Source organism: Nannospalax galili, unplaced genomic scaffold, assembly GCF_000622305.1.
Source record: "Nannospalax galili isolate Female #2095 unplaced genomic scaffold, S.galili_v1.0 scaffold2267, whole genome shotgun sequence".
Classification (NCBI taxonomy): domain Eukaryota; kingdom Metazoa; phylum Chordata; class Mammalia; order Rodentia; family Spalacidae; genus Nannospalax; species Nannospalax galili.
Window position 1 is genome coordinate 631,756 of NW_008356240.1, and position 21,133 is coordinate 652,888.

At 48.1% G+C, this 21,133-nt stretch overlaps 1 protein-coding gene across 6 annotated transcripts in view; it reads right to left on the reverse strand.

The window, feature by feature from the left end:
- Window positions 1–18,709, reverse strand: part of Bcl2l11 (BCL2 like 11) — a 40,273-nt gene extending 21,564 nt beyond the window's left edge. Inside the window, exons 1-4 of one of the 6 annotated variants that reach the window (XM_029556703.1) lie at window positions 16,921–17,174; window positions 15,994–16,130; window positions 15,736–15,825; window positions 5,332–7,725 (exon numbers count right to left, since the gene is read on the reverse strand). In XM_029556703.1, the coding sequence (XP_029412563.1) occupies window positions 7,568–7,725; window positions 15,736–15,825; window positions 15,994–16,130; window positions 16,921–17,174 (639 nt within the window). In that variant the 3' untranslated portion in view covers window positions 5,332–7,567. Of the gene's footprint in view, window positions 1–5,331; window positions 7,726–15,735; window positions 16,131–16,793; window positions 16,890–16,920; window positions 17,175–18,454 lie in introns of those variants that run through there. The other 5 variants (XM_008854234.3, XM_029556704.1, XM_008854236.3 and 2 more) reach the window with 5 other exon arrangements.
- Between the last annotated feature and the right edge of the window lie 2,424 nt (window positions 18,710–21,133).

Sequence of the window (21,133 nt, forward strand, 5' to 3'; positions counted from 1 at the left end):
ACATTTCTTGATCTCCAGTGAGCCACGGAATGCCTGACTTTGAAGAAATGGTTGCTTAAACACACAACAGAACACACTAAGGGGCATTTAGGACACTTTTGTCTGGCACAGACTGTAGGGAGAGAGAAGACTCTTCTTTCAGACATCTGAGGGCTGTAGATCTCTGTTCCTGAGTAAACTGTAGACCACCCACACCTATAAAGGACCCCACTTCCTTGTAGACTTAATCCAGCTACAAAATAATTACAAGAGTTACTCCAAAGATGTTTAGAGGGGACAGTCTGCAGTGTCTGCTCAATGTTGATTAGGGGAAATAAAAATCCTAGGTTGTTTAAACAACACAATAATCTGCTTAACTATCTTTAGAAATATCTTTCTCTACAGCTCCCAAGAGGAACAAAGTAACCAGCCAGTGTACTGAGGCTGCCTTGGAGCCCTCCTAGGGGCCAGGTCCTTCTGTCTTCCCAGTCACTCAGAAGGCAAAGGAAAGCTGTCACTGTGGTGTGAGTGCAGTGGCTACACCGGAAGCTCCTGTGTGAAATCTGCACCTCTAGTGGTGTCAGAATCGGTCAGAAACCAGTCTTCTGTGTTCTCTCTCTCTGTCTCTCAACCCGTCTATTTTTTTTTTTTTTTTTTTTTGGTCTTTTTGAGACAGGGTCTCCCTGTAGCCCCAGCTGTCCTGGAACTCACTATGTGGACCAGGCTGGCCTTGAACTCACAGAGATCAAGTCTATTTTTAAACTTGGATTATTTTACTTCTTTATAAGAATATTTTATTTGCCGGACGTGGTGGCACACACCTTTAGTTCCAGCACTCAGGAGGCAGAGGTAGGCGGATCTCTGAGTTCCAGGCCAGCCTGGTCTACATAGTGAGTTCCAGGCCAGCTGGGGCTACAGGGAGACCCTGTCTCAAAAAGACCAAAAAAAATTTTTTTTTTCACTTCATTATTTTTACTTTATGTGTATGAGTGTACTGCCTGCATGTATGTAGGTGGACCCGTGTCATGTAATGCCATGGAGATCAAAGAGGGCTTTGGATTCCCCTGGACTAGAGTTAAGGATGGTTCGTAGCTGCCATGTGGGTGCTGGGAATCGAACCCGGGTCCTCTGCAAGAGCAGTCAGTGCTCTTAACCGATGACCTATCTCTCCAGCACTATTTTGCTTTTTTGATAGTGAGCCACTGGATGAAATGCAAGCCATCAGGGGCTAGAGGAAGGTAGCCCCGCCAGTAAAGCGCTGTGCGAGCATGAGGTTATGGGCTCAGACCCTCAGAACCCATGTTAAAAGCCAGGCATGGTACTGTGTGCTATAATCCCAGGACTAGGGAGGGAGAGACAGGAGCTTAACAGCCAACAGGTCTAGTAAAATCTGTGAGCTTCAGGTTCAGTCTGAGTCCATCTCAAAAACTAAGGTGCAATGATTGATGAAGACACTCAACCCCAACCCCCCTGCCCTACACATGCACACACACACACACACACACACACACACACACACACCAACACATACACACAAATAGAAAACTCAAACTAGAGAAAGGAGATAAATAAGCACTGGAAGGCAGCACAGGAGCTCAACGTTTCCTCAAGCTGCTTTTCTCCGGCAGACATCTGTGTCAAGCCTGCGGTTGTCACATGAATTCAAGACAGTGCCTTAGAAACAGCTGCGAGACTACAACGCTCAATAATGAAGTCCTAGAGACAAAGCCTGCGCTTTGGTGCGTACGGCTCTTGTGGTGCGTACTGCCCACTGCCTTCATGTGGCCCTGAGCTAGGAAGTCAAAACAGGCTGCTTTCATCAATTTCCAGTCTGATGATTTGGAAAGGACCCATTAGCCAAGGTTGTGAAGTTGGACAAAGGTGTAGAAAGAAAGTAGTACTCGTGAGGCTTTCATCACAATCTGTGTCTTACAATGAAGTCCAAATATACTGGGGGGGGGGCTTTCTAAGATCAGGGGTGAGGCCTTTCTACTCATTTCTGATTCAGCATCAGAAGCCCTCTTTATCTCTTCTACCTTAGCTGCCCCTCAAACACACACTAGCATATTTATTAGAAGCTAGAGGCATGCTAGGAGCTCAAACTACAATGCCCAAGTCCAATGACAGCCCAGTCCCACCCTAACACCAGGTGGGAGACTGGGGCAGGAGCACTGCTACAGGTCACCTGGTTTTCCAGCTCTTTTTGCTCATGCCCAGGGTCAGGTGTCCCTCTTCTTAAGGGTCTTGAGTATGACAGAGTTCTCCTTTGGGAACTCAAATGCTCCCTCCCAACCCCATCCTAATCATGACCCTGCCCCTGGGCTGTGAGGGCAACCCATAATCTCTTTCAACCATCACCTCTCCTTTTATTAATGAAGCTGCCACCATACGCCCCAAGCCTGATGCTAAGCCAGTTCCTTCTGTATGCTACAACATGCTCCAGGAGGCTCCTACCACTATACTGATGCCCCATCTCATGCCATGTGACCCTGGAATTACTGCTCTCAACAGTGCATGGCAGTATTCTCTACTCACACTGGCCAGAGCAGGACACGAGACACGCCTTCTGGGCTCAAGGATTCTTTGAACTGACCCTGTCCCATTAAGTCTACCTCTGGTCTCTGTTTATGTTCAGAAGATTAGGTGGATCTGACTCTGCATCTTATTTTAATAAGCAAAACACCCCCAAAATTCAGTGTATCAAAAGACCAGCCCTGTACCTGCTTTAGGACAAAAACAAAAAGCCAATAAATAAATAAATATCCCATCTACCTTTGAGAGAGGCAGCTCATGTCACCATCTGCTCCACTAAACAACAGAAAATACTTTAGGCACCCTTTGAAATAGCTGCAGATGGAGCTCAGTGGTAGAATGCTTACCTAATAAGCACAAGGCCCTGAGTTCCAGCCCCAGCATCACAAGAAAGCACAAGTGTGACATAGGTTGTGGATAGACCTCAGTGGCGGGACCCTTAGCTAGCAGGAGTGAGCAAGGCCTTGGATTGATCCCAGCCAGCACTGTAAAGCCAAAGTGATCTTTAGCTGGGGGCTTACACGGGTATCCTAGCACCAGGAAGGCCTGGGCTACACAGTGTGTGAGGCTAGCCTGAGAACTTAGGGAGAGTCTATCCCTCTCCCCAACCACCAAAAGGCAATTATGAAACATGCAACTCTGAACACATTAATTTGTTTGAGACTACTCTTCAGAAATAAATGCTAAAATGTACAGTTACTAAGCTTTCAGTCACTATAAATTGCTTCTAGCCAAAAAAAGCAAATGGGGAGGGTGTGCTGGATGACTTCAGTTGTCAACTTGACATACCTGGGTGGAGAGAACCTCAATTGAGGAATTTCCTCTATTGGATCTGCCTGTGGCCAAGTCTGTGAGGCATTTTCTTGATTGCTGAGTGATGTGGGAGGGCCCAGCCCACTGTGGGTGGTGCATCTCTGGGCAGATGGTCCTGGGTTTTATAAGAAAGCAGGCTGAGCACAGGCCAAGGAGCAAGCCAGTAACCAGCGTTCCTCCATGGCCTGTGCTTCAGCTCCTCTCTCCAGGTTCCTGCCCTGACTTCCCTCAGTGATGAACTGTGATCTGGGAGATGTTAGTGTTTTTATCATAGTAACAGAAAGTAACTTGGACAGAAATTTGTACCAAAGAATGGTATATTGTTGTGATGAATGTGACCATGCGTCTGGAAGGAATGTGAAGGTTTTGACGCTTTGGACTGGAAAAGTGCTTGGAACTTTAAGAGCTGTTCTCTAGGAACTTGGAGGATAATGCTGGAAGAGATGTAGACAATGGAGGCCTGGCTTGTGAAGCTTCAAAGGGAAACAGACTCTATCAGGGCTGTTTGTGTGATATATTTTGAATTAAGAATTTTTCGAAGTGAAACCTTGTGTGCTTTACTGGGAAAATTGAGGCTGGTCAGCTGGGGCTGAAAAGTCAGCTCTGAGTAATGAGAGATGGGCATCTTGGAATGCTATCTTCTGCAAAGTATCTCCTCAAGGTCAGCATACAGAAGCTGTGCTCCAGGAGACCAAGGCTGCACGTCAAATTGGCAGTAGAGCTCATCAATGTGTAAGTCTCCCAGGTGGTACTGGTGCTGAAGATGTGAAGGGGTCGAGGAGCAAATATGAGGCTTTGCACCATGAGACGCTAGAGAGGACACTAATGAAGGTGGAGCCTTAGTTGCAGTGAAGATTCCTAGGAGTGAAAGGGCTATGGACCAAATTTGAGGCTTGGTACCCTGAGAGGCCATTGGTGAAGGTACAGCCTCCTCAGTTGAAATGGAGACCCTAGCATACTGGAGATGCCAAGACCATGGGACAACCATCAAGGGCAAGTGTAGAATGGAGCCAATGGGACCCTATTGTGTCTGTTGTGGACCACAGAGCCAGAGAAGTGAAGCTGTCCAAGTCCTTTGGAACCCAGACGATCATGAGTGAATCCCAGATGCCCAACACTGAGCTACGTTGCTAGACTCTAGTTTAACTTAAGTGTGCCCAGCTGTTCCCTTTTGAAGAAAGACAGTATGGAACTTGTTTTCGATTTTACAAGAGCCCACAGTTAGGGAAATTTTTAAAATTTTATTTTTACTTAGTTATGTTTCTTTTTTTTTAACTTTTTATTATTCCAAAAAGAGGCAATTTTTAACACATTTTTCCAGAAAAAACTTGAAGCAGGTTATATATAAATATATATACAATGAAATTTAAGGGAGGGGGGAAATAGGAACACGAAATCAAAGACCGAAGGATTTGCTAACATGGGGTCAACTTTGGTGGAATAATGGTTTTCATTAGCTCTGTTCATTTTTTTGGAAAATGAAATTTTTAAAGAGACTCTGAACTTTTGAAGTTCTGTGGGACTTTAAAAGCCATATTTTATTTTATAATATTGATATTAACATGAGATTTTGGGGATAAGAAATGGAAAGATTGTGGTTTAATAGTGATGTGTTTGTGTGTTAACTGTGCTGGATAGCTTCAGTTGTCAACTTAACACATCTGGTGGAGGAGGTCTCAACTGAGGAACTGCCTTTATTGGACTGGCCTGTGGCCTTGTCTGTGGAGCATTTTCTTGATTATTGAGTGATGTGGGAGGGCCCAGCTGACTGTGGGTGGTGCCATCCTTGGGCAGGTGGGCCTGTGTTGTATAAGAAAGCAGGCTGAGCAGGGGCCAGGGGAGCAAGCCAGTAAGCAGTTCCTCCATGGCCTGTGCTTCAGCTTCTGTCTCCAGGTTCTTGCCCCGAGTTCCCTCAATAATGAACTGTGACCTGGGAGATGAAAGATGAAATAAACCCTTTCCTCCCCCAAATTGGTTTCAGTCAGTGTTTTTATTTTTTTTAATCACAGCAATAGAAAGTAACTAGGACAGAGCGGTGTAAGAATTAAATTATAAAACAAAAGCTTCTGGATTCCAGAATTACAGTTTCCCCTATGGAATTTAACACTGATAACAGGAAACAAGTGGCAGAAATCTTTTCTCCTAAATTCACATTAAGGTTTCAAACTTGACTTTTTATTTCAATGGTAATGAAGACCAAGATATGGGTTGAAAACAAGCATATGCAAAATTAACTCCTTAGTTTTTTAAAAATAAAACATGGGAAAACCCTTGATTACAAATTTAGAATTCATAATAGCCATATACAAAGGGAAGCAGTAATTCAACACAGATGTACCATTTGTAACTTACCCCAAGGAGAGAGATAAGGAAAGCTTCCACTTAAAGGAATTCACAAAAGGCAGCTGCCTCTTTTATCAAGCTTTGTAGGAAAAGAATGCACTTTTTACCTCAATTCCAGACACTATTTTGCATAACTGCAAAGACATAATCATTGTACTTGGACAGTTAATGGTTTAAATGTCTGTCCTTAAAATGCACTTCTGTCCTGACTGAGTCTTGAGAATCCTCTCCCCACTCCAAAAGCTTGCACATCCTCAAGCAAGTACATTAGGCACATCTAGGCTGAAGGGGACATCTCAAAGGGTACAGGCCAACGCAAGCCCCCAAAACAAAAAGAAATGCCCAAAGGACTAAATGCTGCTGTAAAAGAAAACAGCCCAAAGGTTGGTAAGCAGGCTGTATAGGAATGGCCAGGCAGAGCCAGGGAGAAGAGAGCGGGAGACAACTTCCTTCACTACCTGTTGGGCCAACTTCAAGTAAAAACACTTCACTTCCACCCAGTGGGTAAGTTTGAGGGAGGTTCCATAAAACAGCCCCAACTGTAAAAATGTTACTAATTGTGCCATGTCCTGCTCACATGGGGGACTTCTCAAAGAAAAGACCAGACTGAACTAGAGTAGGAAGAGTTGTTGACTAGGTTCATCCCGATTGTGAGTGCTAGCTGCGATGATTCTGCAGGTGTAAGAAGACACAGAACACTGCTGTCACCAGTTTGAGTTTATACTGACAGTCTGGTCTGGTGGTGTGAAGGTCTCTCATCTGTGTAGGCTCCCAACATTCTTCCTCCACTTGCCCATGCCCTTACCCCTTATGGGGGCAGACCCAGCTGTAGGGCAGCTGTTGCCTAAGAGCTCCTACCATCTTTAGGAAAACAGCTCGACTCCCATTTTTAAGAATGCAGTATAACAGATGATAACAGAGCTGATCACCTTCTATGCTCTGACTACATTGTGGCCTCTGTACTCTACTTTGGGGAAGATCAGTGGTTCCCAGCCAGAATAAAGGTCTGGGGCTACCTTAGTGGAAAGACCAAGATTCCATGGTATTATTTGCTGGAACTTTTCACTACAAGACTTCATGTCACACACTATCAACATAGAGAGTGAACATGGATTAATCCAATAACAGAGGACTGGTCTCTTGTAAACTGGGGTTCGGCTGGCCACCAAGTGGATGCTATTTATGCTGTCAACACTGGGTCCTCACAGTACCAGGAAAAACCACCACAAGGATTTTTAACTCTTACTAGGTTTGTAGACACTTAGCTAAGGAAGGTTAATGGTCTCAGAAGCAAAGGGGGGAGGGGGAGGAAGTGCTTCTAAATTCTTGATTCTGTTCAGACAACGGACATTCCTAGTACCAACCAACTTAACAAGCAACTGATGCACCCCTCATTTCGAAAAGTGTTACAGAACTCAACTACAGGGGAAAGTAGTTCTCAGTCTCACATCTTAAGACTGTTCTTTTTCCAAATACACATTTCTGAACTCTAGTCAAATTTCTACAAAATCAATGGGCCGTCTCCAGCAGGTGGCCTAGACTCAGCCCCAGGCCAGGCAGTGCTGGGGTGGGTGGTGTTTCCAGATGTTCCTCCAGGGTCCAAAGACTTGCCAACAAACTAAGGTTCTTCTCCGGGTGAGTTCAGGTTCACCAGCCGACTAGAGCAGTTTCAGACCTTCCCACGCCCACCTAAGCCAGTTTCTAGAAAAGATTTTCCCATCTGGCTTGGTGCATTCTCCACAGCGGCATTCCCATACAAACACACGGCTGTGCTCCTTCCACAAACAATGGGAGACAATCCTGCATCATGGCCATGCCAGCTGGGACACTCACTGAGAGGCAAGAAGCCTTCTGTCTACAGGCTTATTTTCAAACTCCCACAGCATGTAGAGACAAGCACTCAGGTGCTCACTGGGTGGATGAGGACACTGAAGTTCAAACAGGTAACAGATCCACTGAGGTCCTTGGACGGGCAGAGAAAAGATCCCACTGAGACCTGCCCTGGGCAGATGCACAGCCTGCAGGGGGAGGTGGCCAAGGAGGGCAGACAAAAGGGTCCTATGGGATAGAGATGTTCTATTTTGAGAAAATGTAAAGGCAGATCCCCAAAAGAAGTCAATTAGGAACAATGTCTACCTGGAGGACAGCTGATGGCAAGCTAACAGCTTGAGGTCACATGGACAAAATCTTCACCAGTTCAAAGGATGCAAATCACACAAGCAAGACATGCCTGCCTGGTGACAGCTGCTGGGTATGCCAAAAACAGACTGAAGAGCAAGATCTACAATAAATACTATTAGATCTATTCTATGAACTTTGCGATTCTAGAAACGCACACGTCTGTAAGCCAAGACAATGTACACTACTCTCAGTTCAGTACATTTTCCTCTTACGTTTTTAGCCCTATAAACTTCTTTAAAACTAAATTTACATGCTAGAGAGATAGACCATGAGCTCAAGAGTGCATACTGCCCTTCCAGAGGACCCAAGTTCTGTTCCTAGCACCCACATTGGGCAGCTTACAACCATCTCTAACTCCAGCTCCTGGGGATCCAATGCCTCTGGTGGCTGCAGACAGCCCCACATGTGTGCATACCCTCATAGAGATAATGATTTAGAGTCTTATTCCTTAGGATTGTGGGTGATTTTCCAAACATACCATGAAAGCCTTTAAATATTTGCTAGCATTTCTGAAAAGAGAGGAAGGCACCAGTCCCTTGGCCCAGTGCCTGAGTCTGAGGGTGTGCTACGGCCTGGAGCTACAGCCTAGCCCAGCACCAAGTCTGGGAGTCTGGGAGGCTCAAGAGGCTAATGTTTGGCTTGTGTCATTGTGTTAACTTACAGAGAGAGAAAGCAGTCTTGGGTTCTACGCCCCAGCACTGCCAAAGGGTCTGAAGTAAGGTCTTCAAAGTAAACACAGCAGCAATTCTAAGACTCTAAGCAGGTAGATATCCTGCAACCTACCACAGCCTCTTATACATAAACCAAGACAAATCAATAGACCATCTATCTTTTTTTTTCTATCTTATAATCCAATCATATACAACCCTAAGACTTGTGATTTTCTTACCAAATCCCCGTAAGGCATATAAAATCAGACTCTGGCTACCCTTAAGTTTCAGGAACAATGGCTATTCTGAAGCAGCAGCTCAGCCTGAGGGCACACCACAAGTCACACATGGTTAAGTGACAAGAGTGACAATTTACTGAAGTTATTATCCGGGAAAGGTGGCATGGATTATAGTTAAATCTTCTTCTGATGCTACGTCTACTGTTCTGTGTAGATAGTGAAAATAAAGGGCAATAAAAGTAATTCTAAGATTAGAGGCCTCTGTGGCCAAAGCCAGTGGATACCACTGTGGTGTGGCTCAATACTGCTGTCCTACAGCTCCATTCCTAGACTCTCCCCCTTGATCAAAAGAGAATCTGGATGAAATGTTGCATGCAAAGCACAGAAACATTCAAAGGAGGAAAGAGGAGGACTGCTGGGGCCCTCAGCCCTGGAAGACTGACCCTGGCAGAGTTCCCTGGTCTTCTCATCACCTTCCATATAGCCCAGATGGTGCTGTGGAAGCCTCTAGCTAGGGATCTCCAACAGGAAGAAAGAAACTCCACCAAGGAAAGTCTGGTCACTCATGGGGACCTGAGAAAGGGTAATGAGCAGCACAGAAGCCTGCTCTAGCAAAGTAAACCTGCCTCAGTGTCAGCGTGGCACGTGTAAAGGACAGCAAAAGCACAGCGCAAACTAAACTCTCTTCCTACCCATAAACACAACTTAGAAGAAATGAACCAGTTCCTCAAAACTCACAAACCACTAAAGTTTAACCAAGATGAAATTGATGGGGGCTGGAGAGATGGCTCAGCAGTTAAGAGCCCTGACTGCTCTAGCAGAAGACCTGGGTTTGTTTCCCAACACCCACATGGTGGCTAACAACTTCTCGTAACTCCAGTTCCGGGGGATCCGATGCCCTCTTCTGACCTCCACAGGCATTGCATGACACAGGTGTACTTGCATACATGCCAGTACACTCATACACATAAAAATACTTTAAAAATGAAATTGACAACGCGAACAGTCCTACGGACACACACAAAATTCACCCCCTTCCCTGCCACCCAAAGAAGTTCAAACCTAGATAATTTTACAAGAGAAGTCTAGAAAACATTTAAAGAGTTAATACTGGGATTGGGTATGTGGCCCCATTAGTAGAGTGCTTGCCTAGCTGGGTTTAGTGCCCAGCACTGTATAAAATGGGGCACAGAGGCACATGCCTGTAATCCTAGCATTTGGGAGGTAGAGACAGGAAGATCTCAAGCTCATCTTTGGCTACATAGTGAGTTCAAGGCCAGCCCAATACTAATTTTAAATATTTTCCTCTAAAAAACAAAAGAGAGACTACCTCCCAACTCACCTTCATATGAAAAGCAGACAGTTTTAGTAAAAAATGGACACCTCCCAAGGTGCAAAATCTCAACAAAATATTAGAAAATCCAATTTAGCAGTGTACACAAATTGTACATCCTGACCAAGTAGAAATTATCCCAAGCATACAAGATAGCATAAACAATGTAAATTAAACATAATACACCACGTCAACACGCTAACAGAACCATGATACAAAATAAATATTTCATTAAAACCTTACTCCCATTCCATTCAAGATGAAAACTGTAATCTGAGTGAGGATTAAACTTCCTATCTTTTTATAACAGTATCTGAAAATACCTGTAGCTAACATATTTAATAATTAAAGACAGAAAGCTTTTCCCCCCAAGACTGCTCTTACCACTTCTATGCAAGAAGTTCTGACCAGTGCAATAGGGCAAGAAAAGGAAATAAAGTATTCTATATCTGCAGATTATATGAGTGTCTACGTAGATCTCCCAAGAAATCAGTACTGTATGTGTGCGTGTGCGCACACGTGCATGTTCCATGTGTATTCATCCCTGTGTAAGCAGGTACAAGTAATGAAGGTCAGAGGACATCTCCCATCCTGCTGTAGGCATACTGCGATTACAGCTGCATGCTATGATATCTGGCTTTATGTAGGGTCTGGGGATCTGAACTACAGTCCTGACACTTACATGGCAAGTACTTTATCCACTGAGCAATCTCCCCAGCCCAAGAAATATATTTTAAAAGCCTTCTAGGATTCAGCAAGGCTGCAGAAGATGAGATTACACAAAAATCAATTGCATTCCTATGGACTGAAAGTGACCCATGAGTCAGGTTTGATGGTACATGTCTACTAACTACAGCACTTGGGAGGTAGGGGCAGGAGAATCAGGACATCCTGGACTACATGAGACCCTGTCTCACAAACAAAAGGAGGAGAGAAAGACACCAAAAGAGAAAAGATAGAGCTAATGATTATCATCTGTCTTACTATATGGTGGAATATTGGTTCCAGGACTACCTATCAAATGGCCAAATGCATGGATACAAAAATTGCTTATATAAAATGGTGTATTTTCATATAGTTATATAATCCTCTTATTTAAATTCTCTGTTGATTTTAATACCTACTACAATGTCAATGCTAGGTAAATAGTTAATAGTGTATTCTTAAAGGAAGTATGATAAGAAAAGTCTATATACATCCAATAAAACACAAACAAACAAAAAACAAGGGCTGGGGAGTTGGCTCAGGAATGTTCTGCTGTGAAGACTGACAACCTACATTCAAGCCCTGGGCTTAGTGAAAGAAGAGAACCAATTCCTGAAAGTTGTCCTATGACTTCCCACAGACATACCACGGCACGCACACACACAGAGGCAAGCACATACACAATATGATAATAATTTTTTAAAAAAGGCTGAAGAGATGGCTCAGCAGTTGAGTGCTTACTGCTCTTGCAGAAGACCTGGGTTCAGTTCTAAGGACTCACATCAGACAGGTCACAACGACCTGTAACTCCAGTTCCAGGGGAATCCCCTGACCTTAGCCTCTGGCTTACAAGACCACCTACATGGACATAAATTCATGCAGGCACACAGACAAAATTAAAAAAGGACACATAAAACTGACATTAAAAATACACCACTAATAATTTCTCCCAAGTAAACATGGACTATTTAGATATAATCTAAGAAAACATGTATAAGCTCTGAATAGTGACATTTCTAAGACACTAATTGAAGAAATCCAAGAATACTTGAATACCCAGAGGCATACTTGTTCACGGACTGCACTACTCCAGATAGTAAAGACACCAATTCTTCACATGAAATCCCACTTCTGAGTATATATCTGCAAGAATTCAAAGCCAGATCCCCAAAAGACATTTTCAAACTATGTTCACAACAGCACTACTTGCAAACTGAGTATACACTGGTGAATTAATAAAATGTGGGATATCATACAGTGGATGTTTTTCAGCCTTAAAAAGAGGAGGGACATGTCACAATATGGATAAACCTTGAAGACATTATGCTAAGTGAAAAAAAGCCAGTCACAGAAGGTTAAAAACTACATGATTCCATCTCTAGAAGGCACTTAAAAGTAGTCAAAATTGCTGGGCATGGTGGCACACACCTTTAATCCCAGCTCCTGGGAGGCAGAGGCAGGTGGATCTTTGTGACTTCGAGGCCAGCCTGGTCTACATAGTGAGTTCCAGGACAGCTGGGGCTACAAGGAGACCCTGACTCAAAAAGACAAAAAAAAAAAAAATTCATGTGTATATAGGTGTAGAGTTTCAGTTTTACTAGATGAAAGTGCTCTGGTAACTGGCTGCCCAGTAAAGTCAATGTACTTAATGCTATTGAATTGTGCAGTACAAGCAGATGATTAAGGTAATTTAAGATGACAAATTTGTTTTTTTTTACACTGCCACAAATTTTTATTTAATCCATATATTAAAAATTATTTCAAAATGAAATCCATATGAAAATAACTGACACTCTACTTTTCCTATGTAGTAAAAAGTCTGCAAAATCCAGTGTGTACTAACACAGGCAGCTCATCTGGATCTGAAATCTTGGGTCAAGTGCTTCCTACTGGGCAGTGCTGAGCTAGACCTTACCAATCACCCCTAGCCCATGTGGCTTACAGCAAGATCCTGGTCATTTAAAATACATGGGGTATCAGGGGTCAGGCCTTTTTCTTGCTACCTGTTTTTGTTGAAATCTTATTTTCTCTGTTTCAAAACTCCCCCGAAAAGCATTCAGTGACAGACCCCACCTGGTACATACAAGGTCCTGGGTTCCTCACAACAAAGGAAGAACAAAACACAACTCCATGAAAAGGCAAAGAGGCAGAGCTCCACTGATCCCAACATCTGGGTGTCTCCTGTTGGGGATCCACTGGCATCTGCAGGGCATCCCACCTCCCAGAGGGTATTCTCAATCTAAAAGGAGGGGTCAATCACCATAGGATGCTGGGGAGCTCAAAGCATAATGAAACAAGCTCCTGCCTGAGAATTCTGATGTGCCAGGGAAAGTTTAAGACCTCCACTAACACTACATGGGGGAGTTATTGACAACCAACATTCATCTATATCATGACTTTTCTCCCTTGTATTTCCAGTTTACATGGACTATACTTCAAAGTAAAGATGTGTACAGAATGTAACGTATCACACATATGGCATTAAAAACACCAGAGAAGGTACTCTGTGAACAGGTATGTGAAAGGTGTTCGTTTTCATTAAGAGATCATTTGTTAAGTTAATCCCCCCAGAGAATATGGAAACTAAAATTGAGCAGAAGGGTAAAAATTACATAAACCTCCACATGGTAAACAAAACGGTCTTTCAAGACATCTTCAGAAAAACAGAAATGGAGGAAACCACGAAGACGTGTCTTCAGTATCCAAGTCTTTGCTGTGCTTTCTCTATCCCATTAGAAGAAAAGACACAAAGGGCTGGAGTCACAGCTCAATAGTTTAGAGCACTTGCCTTATATGGAGAAAGCCATAGGTTCAATCCCAGCATTGGGGGGTAAAAGAGATACAAGGACAAAACTTTAAGACACACTGTATGCTACTATAAGTTGACTGCACAAACTACTTTATGGCTGAAGGAGCCCCTGGCTAAGCAGGACCTCTTTGTAACCTCACACTGGCGATCCAGTGGTTCACGCCAATCATAAAGACTCCTCTGTGAAAAAATGTATTTTGCAAAAACTTATCAAAAGCAGCAGTGAATATCTTAATGGTTGAGTAAAAAAATATTAAACTAGGCCAAAAAGATAAGAGATCATTTATCAACTCAGCACAGTGTTCTTCGGGCATGGGGTTAGACTGTGAGGACAGCCAGAAAAACATCAGCTGCACCCTTCAAAAATGACAAACTTAATTTTTTAATCTCACCTCTTACTGGTAATCCTCACCCTACCCCATTCCAACTTACCCTCTCCCCAAAACTTAATGCTGAAAACCAAACTGGTTATACAAACTCTATAACCTATCATTTAATCCCATGCATTAAACATTGCTTCCACCCCAATCTATTGGAATGCAGTTAATGCTGAAACACCTCAGGATCTAATACTTTGCTTCACAGGTATAACCATTAACTCTGCCTAATAATTTAGATTGTGATCTTTAAAGCTCCATATCTGTCATCTCAAGTAATGATGATTATATTGTAATTAGCTTCCTAAATAGTGTATGATCCCCCCCACCAAAAAAGAGTATATTCACATTAGAAAACAAACCTACTCATCCACTATTTCTACTTAACAGAGGAGAAAATACTTCCATGGATTAATCTGCCATCTGCAGAGACTACTGACTAGGCCTGTGGGAGTAAAACTGTAATAGCTTCCAGAGGGTCCTTAAAATATGCAGCATTTTAAACATACATAACACAGAACCCTGTTAATTCAGTAAGCGCTGAAGGTTCATACCCACACTGGACTATTTCATGGTTACAACAGTGACAAGCACCAAACTTCTAAGGCTACAGTGGGATCAGCACTTCTACCTCCTTTCAGTTGGGAGGGACCCTCATAGTCCCTCCCAGCACATAGAAGAGCCCAGCCAACATATGGGATCTATACTGGATTTCCTAACTGACCCCGTGAGCCAGTTCCTTCTGCAGGTCAGGCTACCTGGACACATCAAATAAGATTATGGAGAAGGATCAAGATACTGTACTTTTGCTGTTGGTGGAGAAACAACACACATATCCAGCTCTCTGCCAAGTTGACCAGAAATGTACATACTCCAAATGACAAGCTAAGGGGTGGAAAAGTCAAATCACGTCTACAGATGTTTTAATCTGGCTTCCAGAATGACAGAGATCTAAAGTAGTTGCCAGTGTCTAAATGTCAGAACATTTAGCTTAAAAATCTGCATGCTTGGTTAATACAATATAGGAATTACCTGCCACTCTAAGACCGAATGCCCCCAAGGCCACAATCAGAACCAACCCTAATGTCTAAAGGGCAAATGCTTATCAAAGTGCCACTGTCCCCACTGGGTCTGTCCCCTCACCAATTTTACTTTGTGTTGCCATGGGCATTTATGTCTGCACTCCTGATTATGATCCTCACACCAGCTTAACCCCTGAAATAAAAACCTACAATCTAATCTCATTAGTACTAGGTTCCAACCCCTCTAGGCAATAAGCTTAAAGGAGAATTTGGGCATAATCCATATGTTTCTATGTTGGTTGTGCTTATACAAAACACTTCATCTTTGCAAATGCCATTTTTGGAAATGATCAATTTTTCCCATCTCTCTCTTTATACTCTCAGCTGTTACTAAACTATTTTGTTTAACTGGCCAGGCCCTTTTCATACACAATGACATTAATATGTAAGGCTTAGCAGTTACAACAAATATACCATGGTTACATGCTTTATTTAGCTTGAAGGCTGCAGAGATTCAAGTTTTTTAGCTCTAAAGATTGGTTCATGTTTGCACCTCAATAAATTCATGGCACAAACTTTATAACATTTTATAACAGTCAAAAACCAAGTTCAGATCTGGACATACCTTCCAGTCCCATCCAAGTACAGACTAAACCACTTGAAGGACTCAAAGAAGCTTTCCATACTACATACAGCCTTGGAACTGATATGAACAAGCATATACTAACGGCCTCTTACCCCCCATGGCTTACCCATCGCACTGAGATAATGGTTGAAGGCCTGGCAAGGAGGACTTGGGGTTTGTGTTGATTTGTCACAACTCATGGGTGCCGGGCTCCTGTCTGTGTCAAAAGAGAAATACCCACTGGAGGATCGGGACAGCAGAGAAGATCTTCTCACAAAGATGAAAAGCGGGGATCTGGTAGCAAAAGGCCCAGGGCTGGCCGGTGGGGCCAGCGGGCCCTGAGGGCTGCCGTGGGGGCAGCGGTCCCCTTCGCCTTCGGGATTACCTTGCTGTTCTGTCTGGAGGGAGGTAGGTGCCCCAGGCCTGAGCTGGGCAGGCCTCTCAGCAGGCTGCAATTGTCCACCCTCTCTGTCACACTCAGAACTTACATCGGAAGGTTGCTTGGCCATTTGGTCTTTTTTTCTGCAAGGAAACCAAAAAACAAGGATTACCTTCACCAAAATAACAGTTCTAACAAACAAACCATTCCACCTACTCATTAAGAATTCTTGAGCCAATCTCAAACTCTTTGTTTACTTTTCTATCCTCCAAGTAAGAATAAAAGTGCACCTAAAATAACAAAGGTATGTTTATTTTAGTTCAGGGTGGAGCTAAATCAGGCCACCAAACAAAACAGAGTAACAACTCCGTTACTTGTGGAACTGGCGCTCTTTGGCACATCCACATGCACAGAAGTTTCAGGAGTCGCTCTAGTGACGCCTCCTACATGTCGTGCTTTTGGATTGGGACAACTTGAATCGAGTCCGCAAGTCCCAGCGGGCTGTTTCCCGGGATCAGACCCTGCACTGGAGCCCCCGCGGGCGCAGAGGCAGCGCTTGCAGGCGGCTGGCGGCCTTCCCCGCTCCGGCCTCATTGTTTGCCGAAAATGCTGAGGGCAGCAAGTCTGGGGAAGGTTTGGCAGCGGCCGTCAGTCGTAGTAAGTGCGTCACAATAGAGTTTGTAACTCCAAGCTCAGCTCCGCCCGCGCCAGGCTCAGGCGCTCCCGGTCTCTCCCGCTCCCCGCTCCCGCGCAATCTCGATCCAGACACAACTTCTCCCGGGTGCAACCGAGCCGGGAGTGCACACCTCCAAAATGGGGGACCTTCAGAGTGGAAATTCCACAACTGGCTCCGCACGCTCGGTGGCACCGTGCACGCGGCTGCTTCCATCCCGAAGACCCTTTTCCTGCCCGGGCGATCTCGCCAAGACTCACGTCCGCCCCTTCCCTTCTGAGCGCGGTGACCCGTCCCCGCGGCGTCCGATCCGTGCCCAGCGCTGCTCCAGCGATCCCTGCCCGTCACCCCCGAGGCGGCGCGGCAGACAAAGGCCGGCCGCCGGGTTCTGAGGCCCGCGGGCAGCGCAAAGCCCGAGCCCGCCCGCCCGCCTGCCTCCACGCTCCGCTCGGGAGCCCAGGGCTTCGCGCGCCGCGCCTCTAGCCCGCGCCGCGCCGGCCGCGGCGGGGATCATCCTCCGCCTCCTCCCGCTCCACCCCTCGCGCTCTGCGCCCGCCGCAGCCGGCACCGCCAGCCTCCCCGCGCCCTAGGCGCCGGGTGCCCGCGCCTCCCATTGGCCGGCGCCCGCTCTCCGCACACCGCAGCCAATGGGCAGAGACGGTGGGGGCGGCGCCTATGGGTCAGGCCGCCGAAGGCGAGGCGATTGTTGACAAACTCGCCTCCCAGCGCCGCTCCGGCTCTGCCGGCCGCCACAGCCACGGCTGGGACTCTGGGGGCCGAGCAGCTCCCACTCCGCGCCCCGCCCCTGGGTCGGGTCCGGACGCCCCGCGCGCCTCGGCAGCGGGACCTGAAGACAAAGCCGGACCCGCTCTTGCGCATCGGCGGGACTCACACTGACGCCCGTTTCCAGGCCACTCCGGGTGAAGACCCTCCAAGGCCTCCACAGCCCCGATCCAAACTTTCAGCAACTTCATCCCGTGTCCCCAAGCGCCACCGTGTGACACGCAGCAAATCTAAGCGACCGTCTCGGGTCGTGACCGCGCACATCCACGCTCCCCTATCCCCACCAGCCCGATCGCAGCGCCAGCCCGCCGGGGCCACAGGCCGCGGAGCGCAGGGCACTACAGGTCTAGACTGAGCCTGGGTCCCGCTGCGATCCCGCACCCGCAAGCCGACCCCTGGGGGCCAGAAGACCCAACAGGTTCTGGTGGCCGGAGCTCCGAACCCGCGTGGCCCTAGGGAGGCCTTTGGGTTCTCTCGTTCCCAGTGGGTCCCGTGCATGTCCGCAGGACGCCCGGACGCTGAGCCTGGGAAGGCGAAATCAGCAACTGCCTGAAAACTGTGGCTTGAATAAGAAGGAAAGGCCAGGGCGCGCGTGTTAAATCACCACCGCAGTTCCGCAAACCTCGGCAACGGATCCCAGTGGGCAGACCCGTGTTCCCGCGTTTCTCCCGGGCTGCCAGGGTCGCGGTTCCAGACTGGGCGCACTGCCCGGCACCTCCGAGCGCTACTCCAGCTCCCAGGCCGCAGCCGAGACCCTGCGCCCTCCCGGCCGGCCGGAGCTGCCTCACCTCCCGCGAGCTGCCTCCCGGCCCCAGCTCCGGCCAGGCGAGCGCCGGCGACGCTTCGCCAGCAGAGACCCGCCGGGGAGTCGACCCGAGCCAGCCTCACTGTGCACCGCCTGCAGCTGCGCGCCAAACTCGCGTCTCCCTCGCACGTGCGGTAGAGGGAGCGGCTCGGGCTCCCGCGCCGGTCTTCCATCCGTCCCCGGCCTGCGCCCCGGGATTTATTTACCTTGCGTTTCTCAGTCCGAGAGTCAGAGTCAGACATTGGGGGGACGAGCGGCAGGGGGAAGGACGCCGAAGCGGTGGCGGGGGAGGGGGGAGGGAGCAGCCCGAGGCGGCGCTGATCGTAGTGGGGAAAAGCTCGCACCAGCGGCTTCAAGAATCCGGGTGGCGGCGGCGACGACGGCGAGAACTGCAGAGCTCCAACAAGCTGAAGCTGGTGACCCAGCCTCTGCACCGAGCGAAGTGAAACCTGCGCGGCTCAGCGACCCGGCTCAGACTGCCGGCCCAGCTCCCGCGTCCAATCACCGCGGGCCCCGCCCCCTCTAGGCCCCGCCCCGGCAGGCGGGCTGGTAGGTCCGGTCCCCTCCGCCCAGGACTGCCGGCGCGTGCAGGCTGGGACAGGTACAAGCGGCGGTGGCCCCGCCGGCTTCCCTGCCGCGCGCGCGCCGCCCACCCTGGCGTGTTTACCCGAGAGACTCGGCCTGCCGGCAGCTCGGTACGCGCCCATCCTCCCACCGCAAGTGCTCGCCCCTCCCCCTCCCCTGGTGGCGGCTACCGCGGGGAGCGGAACTAAGGGGGCGCTCGGGGCACGCCGTGCCCAGCCTGGCCCCGGGCGCCAGTGGGAAGCCTCTGGAGGCGCCCCTGTGCCCTTTGCTTTGCGGAGGTTCTCAGCAGCAAACCTTGGGGACGGGGTCGGTTCTCCAAACTCGCTGGGGCGAGGACTGGCACCCGTCCTTGACTCTGTTCACCATCAGAGTCGAGGCGTCGGTGGGACTTATGTCAAGATGTGCACCCCCTCCTCGCCTACCCCCTATAAGGGACTCTTAGAGGCCTCCCGGTCACCCTCTAGGCACTCCCGTATCCCATCCCCCACCCGCACCCCCCAGTGTCCAGTTCTTTCCTAGGTAGAGCTGGTGGGAAGGACAGTTAAGAAAAGAACTAGGAGCGACCTTAGGTCTACCCAGAGGCTCAGATACGGGGCGCCATGGTTGTGCACAAAGAGCAGATCAAATGGAAGAATGAGAAAAGAGCTCAAAAGAAATCATTTTAACGTGGCGGGGGAAAGGGCACAGAGTAGAGAAGATTGCGCTACGCACAGGCTCGGGAGCCTCGAGGTTTATTGGGCTCGCAGAGATCCTCCAGGAACTGCCCGGTGGGCAGATGATGCCGGCAGTGGAGCGGAGTTGAAGCCGCACTTGCAAAACTATAGGGGGTCATAGCACCCCCAACCTTTTCCTAGTCAGAGGTGCCACCCTTCTCTCTCCCAAGGAGCCCATACTCCCAGCACCGTCTTCCTCCTCTGGGCGTGCGGACACCCCAGCCTGCTCCCCCACCTGATGCCCCAGGTCCGGATCCGTACTCCTCTTTCTCGCCCCGAGCTTCGGCTCTACCTCTACCACCTTGGCGGCGGGCAAGGGAGAAAATGGTCTGGAAATGGAACATCAGGCATCCTACTTAAGTGAAGATTAAGGAAATTCAGTTTAAGAGCTGCCCAACCCACACTCAGGCTGGTGGAGAAGGAAGTGGGGAGGCCTCTTGTCCCGACGTCGGGCCATCTTGGCCATTTTCGCTGTTTATAAGCAAATCTAACGTCAGCGTGACACAGCATAGCCCTAGGGTAAAGTCGCGGTTCTCAGTTGAATCCTGAGTGAGGCAAAGGAAGAAGTTCCCAGGGAGGCTGGAGGGCGCGCAAGCAGGCCCTGCAGTAGGTACCCGGGATTTCACTACAAGAGGGAAAGGGCATGGGCGTGGACGCAGAGACATAGACTGGCAGATTCGGGTCTAATCCGGACCCTGGCTGGGATCTCCAGGTCGACCCTGACCCAGGGGTCCGGCCAGCACTGTGCCTGTCCTGACCCACGGACCCTGAGCCTTGGCCACTCCACGTCCCACCCGAGCAACCCAACGTGTCGCTGTGCGGGGAGCCCCCAGCAAGCCACAGGTCCGCCTGTTCTGTGCGCTCACAGGGGTCAGACGTCCCAGACCTGGACCAGAAGAAAACCGAGAGAGAGAGAGAGAGAGAGAGAGAGAGAGAGAGAGAGAGAAAGAGCGGTGAGAAAGAAGAAACGAGAGAGAGAGAGAGAGAGAGAGAGAGAGAGAGAGAGAGAGAGAGAGAGAGGAGAGAGAGAGAGAAGAGAGATCGCCTGTCTGTAGGGACAGGCCGCCCCCGCGTCTCCTGCTTTTGCAACCGGGTGAACGCTAGAAAACAAAGACAGAGGGGAAAGCAACCCGCTTTGCACTACTATTTAGGGCTTAATCAGGAAGCCCGCCTGAAGGCAAGGCTCTTGCATCTCCCGTGAACCAGGCTGTCTGGTGGAAGCTTCGAGCAAGTGCCTCATGTCAGGTGCTCAGGGTCCCTGCTGCCTTCTCCAGCAGTGTCCCAGGTCCTCCTGGGACTGACTTAGATTGCAGCATGGGAAGGACCCGTGGGTCACCCGTCCCTATCACTGTGGCAGACAGCCCGGTGTGTCTTCTACCGGGCAGAAAACTGGATGTGGAGGGAGGAAAGAGGGAAGATGACTTGGACTGGGAATGAGAGTAGGGACTTAAATAAGAATTCATTTTCCGCCTGTTGTGGTCTCTTCAAAATCAGACACCAATTTATTGCAGCGTATTCCCCAGGCCAGGCTCCCCTACCAACTCCAACCAGCGGGAGCGGCTTCCCATCACTTAGTTTCTTTATTAA